We start from the raw sequence: 13345 nt of genomic DNA, 5'->3' as shown, positions 1-13345 counted from the left end.
CTAGGTCATTATCCTTTTTTTTTTTTTGCTCTAACTTGGACTAACATAAGGACTGTGATTGGGTTCCTGAATCCAGCACAGTCTGCTCTGTGCTGCTTTTGCAGACGGAAATCTGCTGCACAGCCTAAGGGACTACTGTGTTATTCCTGAGCAGCGTCTATATAGTTGTCAAATTCTCATATTGTGACTACCTTCAAAGTGCTTTCCACTGGTCTCAGACATTCTAGAAACTTTACTGGCGCTCAATGACTTAAAAACAGGATTCCCAAAGAACTGTCTCTGCCTCCTGATTCAGTGGAACTGTTCCTGGTTGCTGACAACATGTATTTCTTCCACAGTGACGACAGTTCGTTCAACTTGCTCGATCACAGCAACAAAGCTGATCAGAGTGTCTACTCATTTTGCAAAAGCACAGTTTTCTTACCACGAGGAGCTGAAAGGCAATACTTCCAGCATGTGCTATAGCATATCAGTATAAACTTAGTACGGCTTTGAACGTGGCACTGAGACTGCATTTCTTACTACCAGTGGACATGCACTGAAGGACTGCTTTCAATACATGCCATCACAACTCTTAAGTTTAAGCCTGCCTTGTACAGCTAAGGAATACTGAATCCGTTCACTGTCCCACATATTTACTTGCTCTATTTCACCATAAGCATTCATACAAGAATATAGTTTATTAAAAACATTTTAACATGTCAATTCAAAATATTTTATCATGCTGGTATCAATCAAAGCTTCGGATTCTCTTAGGCTTTTCAACATAGGCATCCCCTGTGGCTTAGTATCTGGGATTAACTTTACTAGAGTGGTTGATGAAACAAACAATGTGACTACTAAAGGGCTTTTGGGACATCTTAATAATTTTGCACACCAGCTATTACTTAGAATCACATGCTCAAATCCTAGCTATCTTTGTGCTTCCCCAACACCACCACATAGTATATTTTATGAGCATCTTTTGGCTGTACGCTTTAACCTCAGTCCTCTGTAGAGACTCTACGAAGCTAACAGTACTGTTTTAAAACATAAGCATTAGTGCCAACATCACTTTTCCCTGGTAACACATTAACCGTTCCAGAGGATGCTATCACTGAATGGTATCATATGCATGTAATTTACAATGGCTACTACATAAATCTAGAAGTACAGCTTTGGGGGGTCAAAGATGCACCTAAAGAGTGGCAACGGAAACATATTTCAGATATAAACCTTTCCTTTAGCTATTTTAATGTTGATTACTAAATAATAAAGTGAAAGCATTTTTGAGGTAAATGTAGGACCACTGCCTATGATAAAGCAAGACAATTCTAAGTTTAGTTCTGATAATCCTATTTGATATTTTAGGAGCTGTTGCTAACTCAAGAGATGCTATGTTAGATTCTTCCAATGCAAGTACAGTTGAAAGAAAAATCATAAAACTTATCAGATCAGTTTGACTGACATCTGACACTTTGTTTTTGACAGCCCTATGAACCAAAGACGATCTTTTATCAAATTATTTTGCCAGAAGTAATACTCTCGACAATTTCTTTTTAAATACTATAATTAATCTGGTATCTATTTTTTTTGTCCTTTAGATGAAATGAATGATCATCAGAACACCCTCTCTTACATCCTGATCAATCCTTCTCCAGATACGAGATTAGAACTGAATGACGTAGTGTAAGTTAAAGCATAAAAAAGACCTGCAAAGTTTCTTGTCTGCACTTCTGCCTGCATTTTATTATTTTAATACCTTCCTGCTAGAAGAAAACTGCACTGCAATACAATGAAAATTAACATGGAGACTATTTAAACATACATTAGATTTTATACATTGTTTTTCTTTTATATATATATATATATATATATACACACACACACACACACTATAAATATATACATAATTTTTTTTTCTAGCAATCCTTTCTCCTCCATATTCTCTGGTGCTTCCTTCTCTTACTTTGTGTATTAAAAAAAATTCAAGTATAAACAAGTCTTCCGGATAGCTTCACAGAATTAATATTCTCTTTAGATTCTTGCTTTTAATTTAGCTAGCCAGTCTTAAGAGAAAGATCAACCTTTCAAATTAGTGTTTTTAAATAAGATAGCCCTTTATGGATTCAAAGACCATTAAAGAAAACAGCAGTCTTCCCATGAATATCATGCAGTTAATAGCCTAAGATAATTCAAACAGAAGCAGCAGGACCTTAACACAGAAGACTTAACTTTTCACTTGCTTACTAGGAATTTTGCAGAGTACATGAAAAAACAGGTGAACACAAAGTCTGAACTAGTCAAGACTTTCAGATGATTATCAGGCATTCTCACATACTGAAGTCTGATGTGACTGCTATGTTCAGGCCCTGACAGCTTGACCCTCATGATATAGGGTCAAACAGACTTTAAATACCACCTCTGTCTCGCTATATTAGTATATCCCACCTGCTCCAGAGGAAGGAAACCACACAGCCCACTTGTACAAGGGGCTGTACCTCCACACTAGTGCTGACCCATCAGGCTTTCTATTCACAAGGGGGAAAACTGTTTGACCCAAGTAGTATAATAGTGATTAAAAAAAACCCACACAGTACTTTGTAGTACTGCAGTATTTGAAAAGCGTAGCCTAATAATGACTGTATCGAACAGTTAAGGAAGTTATCGTAAAGCATGTTGAAATGCCTTGAAATAATATTTTCACTGCTATGGAACTCCCCAGTATCATGTACTAAGACATAACCTGTAAATGCACATACTGTTACCTGAGCTTGATGTGTATTCATTCCTTAATGCTTAATGAGACGGGACTTCACAGCTGGTGTGTTTAAGCTGAGATTTCTATAGTCTTTATTTTTTTAAACTAGCACAAAAATGTGGTATTGGTATCTGGATAATAGTTAATACTTCAATTATCCAGATCATTACTCTGCTTGATCATAGTTCTCTCAACTAGGCAGCCAGTTCACCCTCATGCAATGGAGGATTATTAGTGGAGAGGCAAAGAAGAAAAGATTGTTCGCTTTCTACAGAGATTTTCCCTTAGTCACAAAAACCCAGAGCAGGTAAAAGGCTTTTTCTTTTTATCCTTCCTGCTGAGGAGCTGGCACATTTGCCAGGCTGGTCTTCCTATGCCTCCCCCCACCTCACAGTACATTTTCCAGATTTCTTCCAGTCACTCTATCATTCATCTAACTTGTTAGAAGACTGCATTTTTAAGTCACCATGCCTTAACCCCATCTGAATCGCATTCCTGTGCGTATTGATAAAAACATAAGCATGTATTTCAAGTGCTATAAATGCAACTTTCATTCTCTGATTTCTCAAACCTACATACCTTTCTACAAGTCCTTAGCATTCAGTATGATCATACTACACTTGTAGTTTATTGTGGTTATATTAAATAACATACAGATTTGAACTAGCATGATATCAGGAAGTGCCATAGTTAATGACAGGGAGTGAAATTTTCAGTCCTTTCTCAGCATTTAGAGCTAGGCTGCACATGAAGCAGCAATCCCACCTTTTTCAGAAAGCTTTCTTGTTAGTCTTTTTAGAAGCTAGTGTTTAAACATCATCACTTCAAGATACTAAAGAACAATGATCTCACTACTTTTATCACACAATTTTAAAAAATTACATTTTAAGTAATATGTGCAGATTTTGCCTTAATAACTGTATATTTTGTCTAGCCTATATTTCTTAAGTTGGTACTGCATAGCAACATTTTCTTTCTACTGCCATGAAATTTTTGCACCAAAACATTTGATGTTTTGCCTCTCAGCAGAGCATGATATTCTTTCTCTACTGTGAATATCAGTTTAATAACTGCGAGTGGATTTGGCAGTAACATTCCTTGTTTTCTTCAATTCCAGAATTAGTCCAGTATAATCTACTGCTAGCACTAGCCCTCTCATTAGTAAAAACAAACAAAAAGAGACACTACTGGCTGCTTGCTCCTCTTACTGTTGGCACATTTGTCATGCTTTTCTCCTGGGGATCAATACTGTCCTTTGTTTGTACTGTGCTTGGTGTTGCTGATGCCCTAGAAAAACAGCATCAAATTGAGAGTTGTAGTCTCAGTTCCAAGAGTTGCAATTGAGGGTTCCAGGTTTCAGCAGTCCACAGGAACACCCAACACATCACACAGCAGTGGCTCAGCCAATACTGTCCCAGCCATGCCTAGGGCACGAAGATAATCACTAGGATTTGGCAGCTGTAAGAAGTCCAGTTATAAACCCTCAGGGGTCTAGCAGCTGTTGACCAAAGTAGACAGGCTTCTTACAGTTTTATTAAGGCTTACGACTAAAGTAATATTGTGCACTTTTACTTTATGGATTACTTATTACAGTTATTTGTGATTCAGAGTCCAAATTACTTATTTCAGGTACAAATCTTTGTTTTAGTTTAGTCTAAAATAAGAAATACAAGAAAATCTGAATTTTTGCCCAGAGTCTAAGAAAAACTATTTCTCAAAAAAAAAAAAAAATTGAAATTTAGTTTCCCAGGCCCTTCAAATTTCTTCTTTTTTTTTTTTTTCCTTAAGCTTGCTCCATTGTCTTAAGTGAGTAAAGATACAGGTGGACTGCATAACAGCTCACTGTAGCTATGCCTGAATCTAACTGAATATTACATGAGCAATAATTGGGAACCAGAGATGACAGTCCATATTTGAATCACCCGTTCTTATATTCACATACATCAAGCCATTGCACTGGTACTTCCCACCTTACGCAGCAATAACAGCAAGCAATTTCACTATCCTGCCTATCTACACCAGAAAGTATAATATTAATCATGGAAGAAAATAAGATTTTTTTTTCCATGTGTTTAGAATATTCTTCATTTGGATTTGATGACGGTATTGTTCCAGAATAGAGCAGACTCTTCCATGACTCCTCAGTTTCATTGCTCCTGCCAGCAAAACAAACAAGTTTACCAGTTTCATTTAAGTAGTGCTAGGAAAATCTGGAATAAACTTAGATGTTAATGGTTATAAAGCAAGAGTAATAAATCTTTGTCATTAAGCAAATAGATAGCATGAGAACATGATTTAGATTGGAGTGGCATGAGTGGGTCTTTGAGTCAAACGCCTTTGTTGTTGTTTATACAAAAAGGTTAGGCTATTTGATTGTAGCAACAAGCTCTATAGAGAGAAATCAGTGTTATTTGGTTTTAGCCAGGAAGAAAAGCAGAAACAATATCAAAGTAATAGAGGCAGGTGGTCTTTCCAAATCATGGAGATGAGAATCGATTTTCTGGGCTACTCCCCATAAAGCCAACACCCACAGACTTGGAGGCCCATGCTTTGAAGAGCCACGAACAGACTGTTGCACTGTTTACCAGCAAGCTGGTAAAATATGGCAGTTCTGTGGGAAATATGGCAACGGTTGCTCACATGCTTTTAGAACATGTTAGTTTCAGTTAATCAGCATTTTCCAATTCACTTTTTTTTTTTGGAGGATTTTTCTGGATGTTCTGATTAGCAATCTGAGGCAAACAATGCTCTTTTGATACCAAATGGTAGATGTTCATAGTCTTTTTTTAGGGGCTGTTCCTTCACAGCTACTGAAAAATACTGCAAAACTTTGCAAGCATGGACTTCTAGTTTCTCTATCATAGCCTACAAATAATCAAAAAAAATTCTCCTTCACTGTAGAACCAGAAAGTGTGCACATTACACACTGCATGTGCATTATCAACACTAGGAGTTTCATTTGGCTGAGGAGGACAAAGACATACATGGCACCAACATTTTCCAGGATGAGAGAGAGAGAAGATTCTTTCACATTTCACATTTCTTTTTATTTCTTTGCAAACACTGATCAAAACCAGCATTTGAAAATAAAATTTTCACTGCCTTCAGTGCTACTGCACATCTTTGGACAAATTCAAAATACTGAGATTGAATCTAGTCACTTTTCTTTTTATGAAGACAGCAGCTTTGGAAAGCACTGGCTGAGTCTAGAAGACTGAAATATATGTCTACAGTAGCACAAAACAGCTACCAAGTCAGTGCCAAAAGCTGTCTCAGTTTATATAGTTTGTCAGTGGAGACAGCTGACAAGACAGTACAGAATTTACACTTACAAATTAATGGGAAGCTCTTCCATCCTTATCCTAAGGAAACTGCCCTGAAGCATTACCTCATGAACTTAAATTTAAACTCATGAGGCATTTTCCTTAAGGATTCAGATCTACTGGAAGTTCTTTCTCAAACTAAGCGTCCATCTCCAGACAGTCAGCCCACACTAAGCTTACCAAAATTGTGGTTTTTATTTATTGAGCATTGTGTCAAGAAGTATCCCTGGTTTCCTTACAAAATCCTTCTAGAAATAAGTCTGTGGAGCACTTGTCCCTTTTATAATGCATAATGAATAAAGGGGATATATAAGGGAATACAGAGTTCCTGGCAAACTTGTGTATTCAAGGACTGCAGTGGATGCCCAGGAATGGAGCTGACATATCTAAAAAAATCAAAGAAGCTCTCAGTCAGATAGGAATAGTACCAGGAGTCAGAAGTTAAGGTTTAGATGTGGCTAGTATGTGCAGATGATATTTAGGTGGATAAAACAAACAGTTTTATTATCCGATGTGAGTTTTATATACCAAGTACACAAGTTACCCAATAGGAACTAGACTGAGCGCCTTCAAAATAAGGCTCAATCTCTTCCTCAAATCTTTTCAACAACAGTACAGTAGTAGAAAATTATTTTGTCCTTGCTCATGCCAAGTTCTCTAAAGAGTTTTTGTTTTGTTTTGTTTTTTAAAACCAGATACTTGATCCGGCCTGATCCATTGGCTTACGTTCCAAATACCGCACCCAGCCGAAAAGACAGCTTCTGCAATACAGTGGGACAAGACACCAGGGAAGAAACACAACTTTGATATGTAACTCCTCACAAAATTAAGAGACAGTTTTATATGCCTATCTTGTTTTCAGTAACCATTTTGAAAACTATTTTGAATGGTACATTTCATTCAGATTTGGGAACCAGAGAATTTGACAGTGGTAAGTGACCAACTTTAGAAACATGGTCTCTAGGAACTCTGATTTTAGGAACTGTCAGACTTGTAGCCTGCTCAATACAGTAAACAAACTTTGTTACCTTAACAGAATCATGAAAACTATTGCTGTTTAACCAATATGAACAAATGATTTCAGAAGTGACAGATTCCATCATAAGTTTCACTTAGAAGATAAGTATATTTATCAAAGTGACAACGTATCAGTGACTAAGCTCCTGACCTACATCCTGAAGCCACCTGATGCCTGTAGAAAGACCATGCACAATGTGTAGTAGGAAATATGTTAATACCAATACGTGCCAATGAGGCTGTGTGTGTCAAGAATCCAGCCTTTCAGATAGATGGATGACAAGCTAAGCTTGAAAACTATATTAGAACAATCTACTAGCAGTCCCATTATAGCTTCTGGGACTGGGGCGTTAGTTTTGTGGACACAGATCAGGCTGCACAACACAGCCTAGTCATACTGAAAAGTTTCTAAGCTGAGGCACATCCACTGAAAATGTAACTCAGAGAAGCCCGTCTGCAGGAAATTTCTTATCATCTCACACAGGCATTTCAAATGATAGTAGTTTGCAGAGCAACAGAAGCAGGACTTCCTTTCGTAGGGGTACAGGAATTATATAAAAGGCAGCCCTTCTACATATGTAGAAACAAACTACCATCTACACAAAGCTACAAGCAATGGTAGCTCAGGCAGAATATAACCCTTTTAATCTGAGTGATTTGCCAGTGAGAAGCCTGTATAGATTATGAAACAGAAGTGAGAGCATCCCTGTAGAAAACATTTCATACCACACATCCTTCCCATCTCCCTCAAGATGCCAGAACTGCTACTGTCCAACAAAGCACGTACATGCCCAGTCATTCAGATTACCACAAACTTGATACGTTTTCACATGAAGTTATGCATCATGTTGAAAATTTAAAAAAATCTATTGCGCATTCCATAAAATGAATAGAATATTAAGTTGCATGATTAGGCACAGCAGATTCAATTGCTCAGCTTTTGCACTTAGCACACAAGAAAGCATCTACTAGTATTTCAAACATCTGAAGCTGCTACAAAATCTCCAGCCTACAGATACCAGAATGCCACAAGTTTTGGTCAGACTTTCTACAGAATAAGCATGCCTGTATGTGGTCTTCCAAAATTACATTCTTCCTTTGCCATTTGTTAGCAAAAGGGGAAAGAGCACACTTAACAAGGTAAAAGACTCCACTGTTACAACGATCTATATAAACACCTGTTCCAAGAAGTTTGGCAGGCAGTCTGCAGTGGCAAAGTTGATTTCTTTGAACTCCCTTGATGTCCTCCTATATGTGCAGAATTTGAATCTAAAAATCATTCTATTCTGTTTTATTTGGAAAAGCAACTACATGGCTGTTTTTATTCCAAAATATAAAATGCCAAATTGCCCAATGCACAACTCATGAATGTGACTATGCTTATCAACATTATAAGGATGCTGAAACTAAGTCACATTCACATTAGGAAGGACAGCAAGTCTGCTATTATTCTCTCCTGTCTTCCCAATTCTTTTAAAACTTAACTACTTTTTGTTTCATATTAATTATTAAAAAAAAACAAACCAAACAAAAAAAAAACCCAAATCCCACAGCATTCTCAGAGTGGACTGAAGTCATCACAGTATGACCATCAGAAGGGTAAGAGCTGAAGTTCTGAGAAAAAAAAGGGGTAGCTGGAAAGCATTGTTTCTCAGCAGCTTTTTGTATCAATATATTAAAGCAGTACTATGCTTCAGAATGGTTTCAATGGTTCTGCTTAGAGCTCATTATTCAGTGGGTTTTTTTGCACACAGTAGTCATTTAGTCAAGTTATTCACAGCTGAAGATGAAATATTTCAAATACCATGTCCCCTAGGGCACCATGAAAAAAATAACAATTCACACAGTTGCTTGGACTCCAGCCTACAGTTGGAAAAAAATATCAGTATATGAAAAAAGTTGAGAAAAAAATATCAGTATATGGAACAGAATTGTGTGCAAGACCTGGCAGAGCAACTATCTCAGAAGAGACTGTTTAATGTAAAAAAAAGTACCTATTTTTAATGCCTTCAGTGATTAAATTCTATTCCAGTTGAATTCTCTAGATAAATAAGTAACTTCAGTGGAGTTCTCAAAAAAACGTTCTCTCCAAAGTATTAGAAGAATCCTTTGTTTCGTACTGATGGCTTGTTCTGACAGAGTTAGAAGTAGGCAGACAGAATTTCAGAAGTATGTCTACCCTTCAGCTGGCAAGATAGAGCTGGCAAGCCAGACTGACTGCTTTCAGTGGGATCCACACACCTTGTCTACAGGCATCCGGTGGTCCTTGTAAACTGGGTAAGGTACCTACCACAGATTTAAGGACTCTGCTATAAGATCTATAGCTAGAATTCAATGCCTGGCATTTAACAGCCTACAAACCAATAGAAACAAGCAGTCAGATGAACCCCTCTTTCCACCCAGCTCAACAGAATTGCTCAGCTACAGTGAACAGTAGTATCTAATGTCACCTGATACTTCCCCATGCTTAGTGAATTGTAAATTGCACATTAGCCCCAGAAGATTTGCTCAAGCAAACAGGAAGACAACTGAGACAGACTGCAGTCTTCTCTAAAATTAACATAAGGCAATCTTTCTGAACAAAACACAACATTCAGTTCTCTTCAAAATCTGCTGGAAGCAAGGCAATAAAACTAAAAACAGGTCTTAAGCAGCAGTTCTAATAACCCATGAATAAGTGCAGTTCAAAATACATTGTCTTTGATGTTGGGAGTAGAACAGCTGTTTCCACTGGCGTATCTTCACAGACAGACTCCAAACTAGCAGGACTTCAGACCTTCAAGAACCATCCTGAGCACCTACATTCACACTGAGTGAGACATTCCTTTTTGGTGGCCAGGAAGGAGGTTCCTTGAAGGTCACACCACAGGTACTCTTATGTTCACATGCTTTCTTCTGATCATGATCATCAGACACATGATACGTGGCTAGCTGGCTTGGATATCAGATTGAAGAACAGTCCTTTCCAGGCTCTGTGTTGGAGAGAGCGTGCTGAAGTTCTGGAGTCAGTGCACTCAAACAACAATTGAACAGAAGAGTTTTGTCTGGCGATAGTTCACTCAGTGGATACAGAAACTAAGAGTTACGATCACCGAAATAAGCAAAAGATTTAATCCTAAACTATTTGTCAAGAATCAGATGGCCAGATAACCTATATTTATCTCTTTCCATCAAAAAAATGGCTGATTAAATCTGTATTTAACTGTATATATTTTTTCCTCCTAACCCACTTCTACCTATAAATTGACAACACCCTGTTTCTGTAACACATGCCAAGTAATTTGCTCCTGGGAGACACAGTATCAGTGAAGAATGATAGCAGATGATAAATACTTCCTTCTAAGTGAGTATCAAACATGAAAATTCTCTCATGAGATTTACCCATGAAAATGTCTTATTTGGTCCGCAATTAAAGGAAAAAAAAACACACAAGAGGAAATTTTGCAGTTGAATGCAGCATGTTTTCTTAACTATTTCACTCCAACTCCAGAACAAACATTAACTCAAATAAGTCTTTGTTTACCATTACACCAATAAAACATTAAAGAACAAATGGACAGAAGGTTTCAGCAGTGGAGGAAAACTGAAATGATACGAAGTGCCAGCAGTAACAAACAATTCTGTAGTTTGTAGGCTACTAACACTGACTACAACCATTTTGTAATTTTGGAGCACTGATGCATGAGGTTTTGCTTCATTCAATTTTCACTTGCTATCAGAAGGAATTCAGTCACTACAATCCCGAAATGAATTAATGAAAACCTACAAGCAACACTATGTAGCGTCATCAAACATACAAGGTTATAGAAAAATTCCTTTTCAAGACAGTGATATGATTGCAGAATTATAAAATAAAGTCATATGTGCATAAAATATCATTGCATACAGTGGATTTTATAAATTGGGAACAGCCCACTCCACTTTGGAAGAGACCTGTATTGAATTTATGTCTAAAGGCTGCACTTCAAGTTTTCATCCACTGTTCCATTTGCTTGATGCAGAAGATAGGTTGCAGGGTGACAGGAAAAGTGTTATGAATTCATATTACGTTATGAAGGATAACCAAGACCTCACTGATGGGCACCTTGTGAAGTTAACTGAAAATATTAATGGTGATTTTGTTACAGATTTCATTATTGCCTAAACATCTAACATAAGAACATTGCCAGTAACAGTAATCCATCACAAGTAAAAGCTCCCACAACCTCTAAAGAAGCTTAAAAGCTTAAAAATAAGAATATTTCTGCTTCATAAGGAAAAAACAAGCATTAGAGGTTTCTACAAAATTTTCTATTTGTTCTATAAATGCTAGACTATATACTTTTTTAGCACTGTAAAATAGGATAAATGAGTTTCTTTGGATTTATGTCTCCTTGGACAAGAAGTAAAGGGCCAACATATTTATTCTCACTCCTTTCTTTCCATAAGCTCATTCAACAGTTGTTTTACATTTTCAACAATGAAAACTTGAAAGTTGTCATTCTCTTTGTATTTGTCAAAAAGACCTGTTTTTCTCCTGAGCAGCTCTTCCCCATGTAACACAAATAAAGAAAATATGTTGAAAGGAATAAAGTGCATTCAGAAAATTCTTGCCTATTGGGAGCTTTTATCATTGGTTGGATGAACTCAACAATGCAAAGCAGCACAGCCCTAGACTGTTTTTGCCACAGGAAAGCCATTTGTCTCAAGGCATGACATAGGTCAATGCATTTTCTCTGTAACAGTATCTAAGATATATGCCAAGTCTATGATATCTGTATCAGCTTCTTTGAGCTTCAGGTTTTAATTCTTATCTGTGGAATACTCAGTGACTTGAACTCAGAGTATTTGGAACATCAACTAATGATAAACAAGGAATGGAAGTTGCAGCAAAACTCTCCGCTATCAGAGTGGAATGCATGTGTAGGTGGGCCAGTCCCACGAAAACTCTGATAGGGGTCTGGCTCTCTAAGAACCAAACCCCATCATAAACCAGAACAATGGTTGAACTGCAAAGAGATATCTTTACTTTTAGAGGTTCTCATATAAATATTACAGAAAGTAGAAGTTAATTCCAAAGCAAGAGACTCCGTGGAGGAAAGGATGAGGCATCATATGCAACTGATTTTGGTCATTCTAGTTATTCCAGTACTGAAACTTACTCAGAAAACCACAGTCATAATTTCTATACACATCTAGTATGAGGATCTACAGGCAGATACAGTTCACTCAGACAAATCAGTAGATCTGAAAAGGTGTTTAAGTCAATGTTTTTGTTTGTTCTCACCTATGAGAGTATTCTACAATTGCAGAAATCAGTGATTAAGCTGATCTGATAACTCTTGGTACTGTAGTTACTACCTTCTATGTCAATGGGCACAATTACAAGTTCAGTGTCCTGTCTGGGGACAGAAAAGGGACAGGGAACATGTCTTTGGTACTTCATTTTTTGCCAATTAGAAGATGGAAAAATTCAGTGCCAATGGAAGGACTTTTTCCTCAAACATAATTGATTTGTAAAATGGTCTACTGCAACAATTTTTCCCAATACCAGTTTCAACTGCTGAGTTACTGGGCACATTGTTGGTCTCTAGATAGATGCTTTAATCAAGAACACATACTGCTTATGCTTCAGGATTTATACTAGTCTGTTATCTGAGGCACCCATATAGAAATAAATTATTCATAGACACTCCCTACAGTTAGACCAATGACAGAGACAGGATGCAATAATAAACCTTAGCAAATAGCTTATTTTTTAGAATATATCCCTATTCCATTATTTTAGCCAGAAATTTAACAAGGTACCTATATCTAAACTCACAACAGAACCAACTACAGCTAAAAAAAATAAATTCCATTTCAGCAAAACCAAACTTGCTAAATACAATTCTTCTAATGTAAATAAAATTAAGTCAGTTAAGCAGAGCCCAAAACAGCACTAAGGACTTTGAAGTTTTCCTACAGTGGGTGCATGCACAATCACTGCAATTTTGATAACGCAAAGCTTCTTGAAACCTAGATTCCACCAGAGTTCAAATGTGGGTCTCATGTCAGGTGTTTACCCCCCAACCCCTTCCCCACTGGTTACCTTAAGGCTTGTTCTCCAACCACACATGCAGGATGAGGCCTCATACAAGCAGTCTTTTTATTACTTGCAACCAGGACTAATACACTCCAGTTAGGCATCCAAAAACCTTGGATGGAAAAGAGGCAGAAGACTAAATCCACCCTGAGCCAACCGTTCATACAAGATACCTCAGCTGCCAGCTAGAGACAATGCTCA

At 37.3% G+C, this 13345-nt stretch overlaps 1 protein-coding gene and 1 long non-coding RNA gene across 6 annotated transcripts in view; one reads left to right on the top strand and one right to left on the bottom strand.

Annotated features, from left to right (window-relative positions):
* The window catches only part of KCNT2 (potassium sodium-activated channel subfamily T member 2), a 173799-nt gene extending 162139 nt beyond the window's left edge, over positions 1 to 11660 (top strand). For all 4 annotated transcript variants that reach the window (XM_064515755.1, XM_064515757.1, XM_064515756.1 and 1 more), the window contains 2 exons: positions 1584 to 1668; positions 6759 to 11660. In XM_064515755.1, the coding sequence (XP_064371825.1) occupies positions 1584 to 1668; positions 6759 to 6870 (197 nt within the window). In that variant the 3' untranslated portion in view covers positions 6871 to 11660. The remainder of the gene's footprint in view (positions 1 to 1583; positions 1669 to 6758) is intronic.
* Positions 1 to 13345, bottom strand: part of LOC135329015 (uncharacterized) — a 154542-nt gene that overhangs the window by 138180 nt on the left and 3017 nt on the right. The window lies entirely within an intron of this gene.

The sequence above is a fragment of the Dromaius novaehollandiae genome, chromosome 8 (genome assembly GCF_036370855.1).
Source record: "Dromaius novaehollandiae isolate bDroNov1 chromosome 8, bDroNov1.hap1, whole genome shotgun sequence".
In the NCBI taxonomy this organism is placed as follows: Eukaryota; Metazoa; Chordata; class Aves; order Casuariiformes; family Dromaiidae; genus Dromaius; species Dromaius novaehollandiae.
This window is presented reverse-complemented; position numbering and strand designations above follow the sequence as displayed.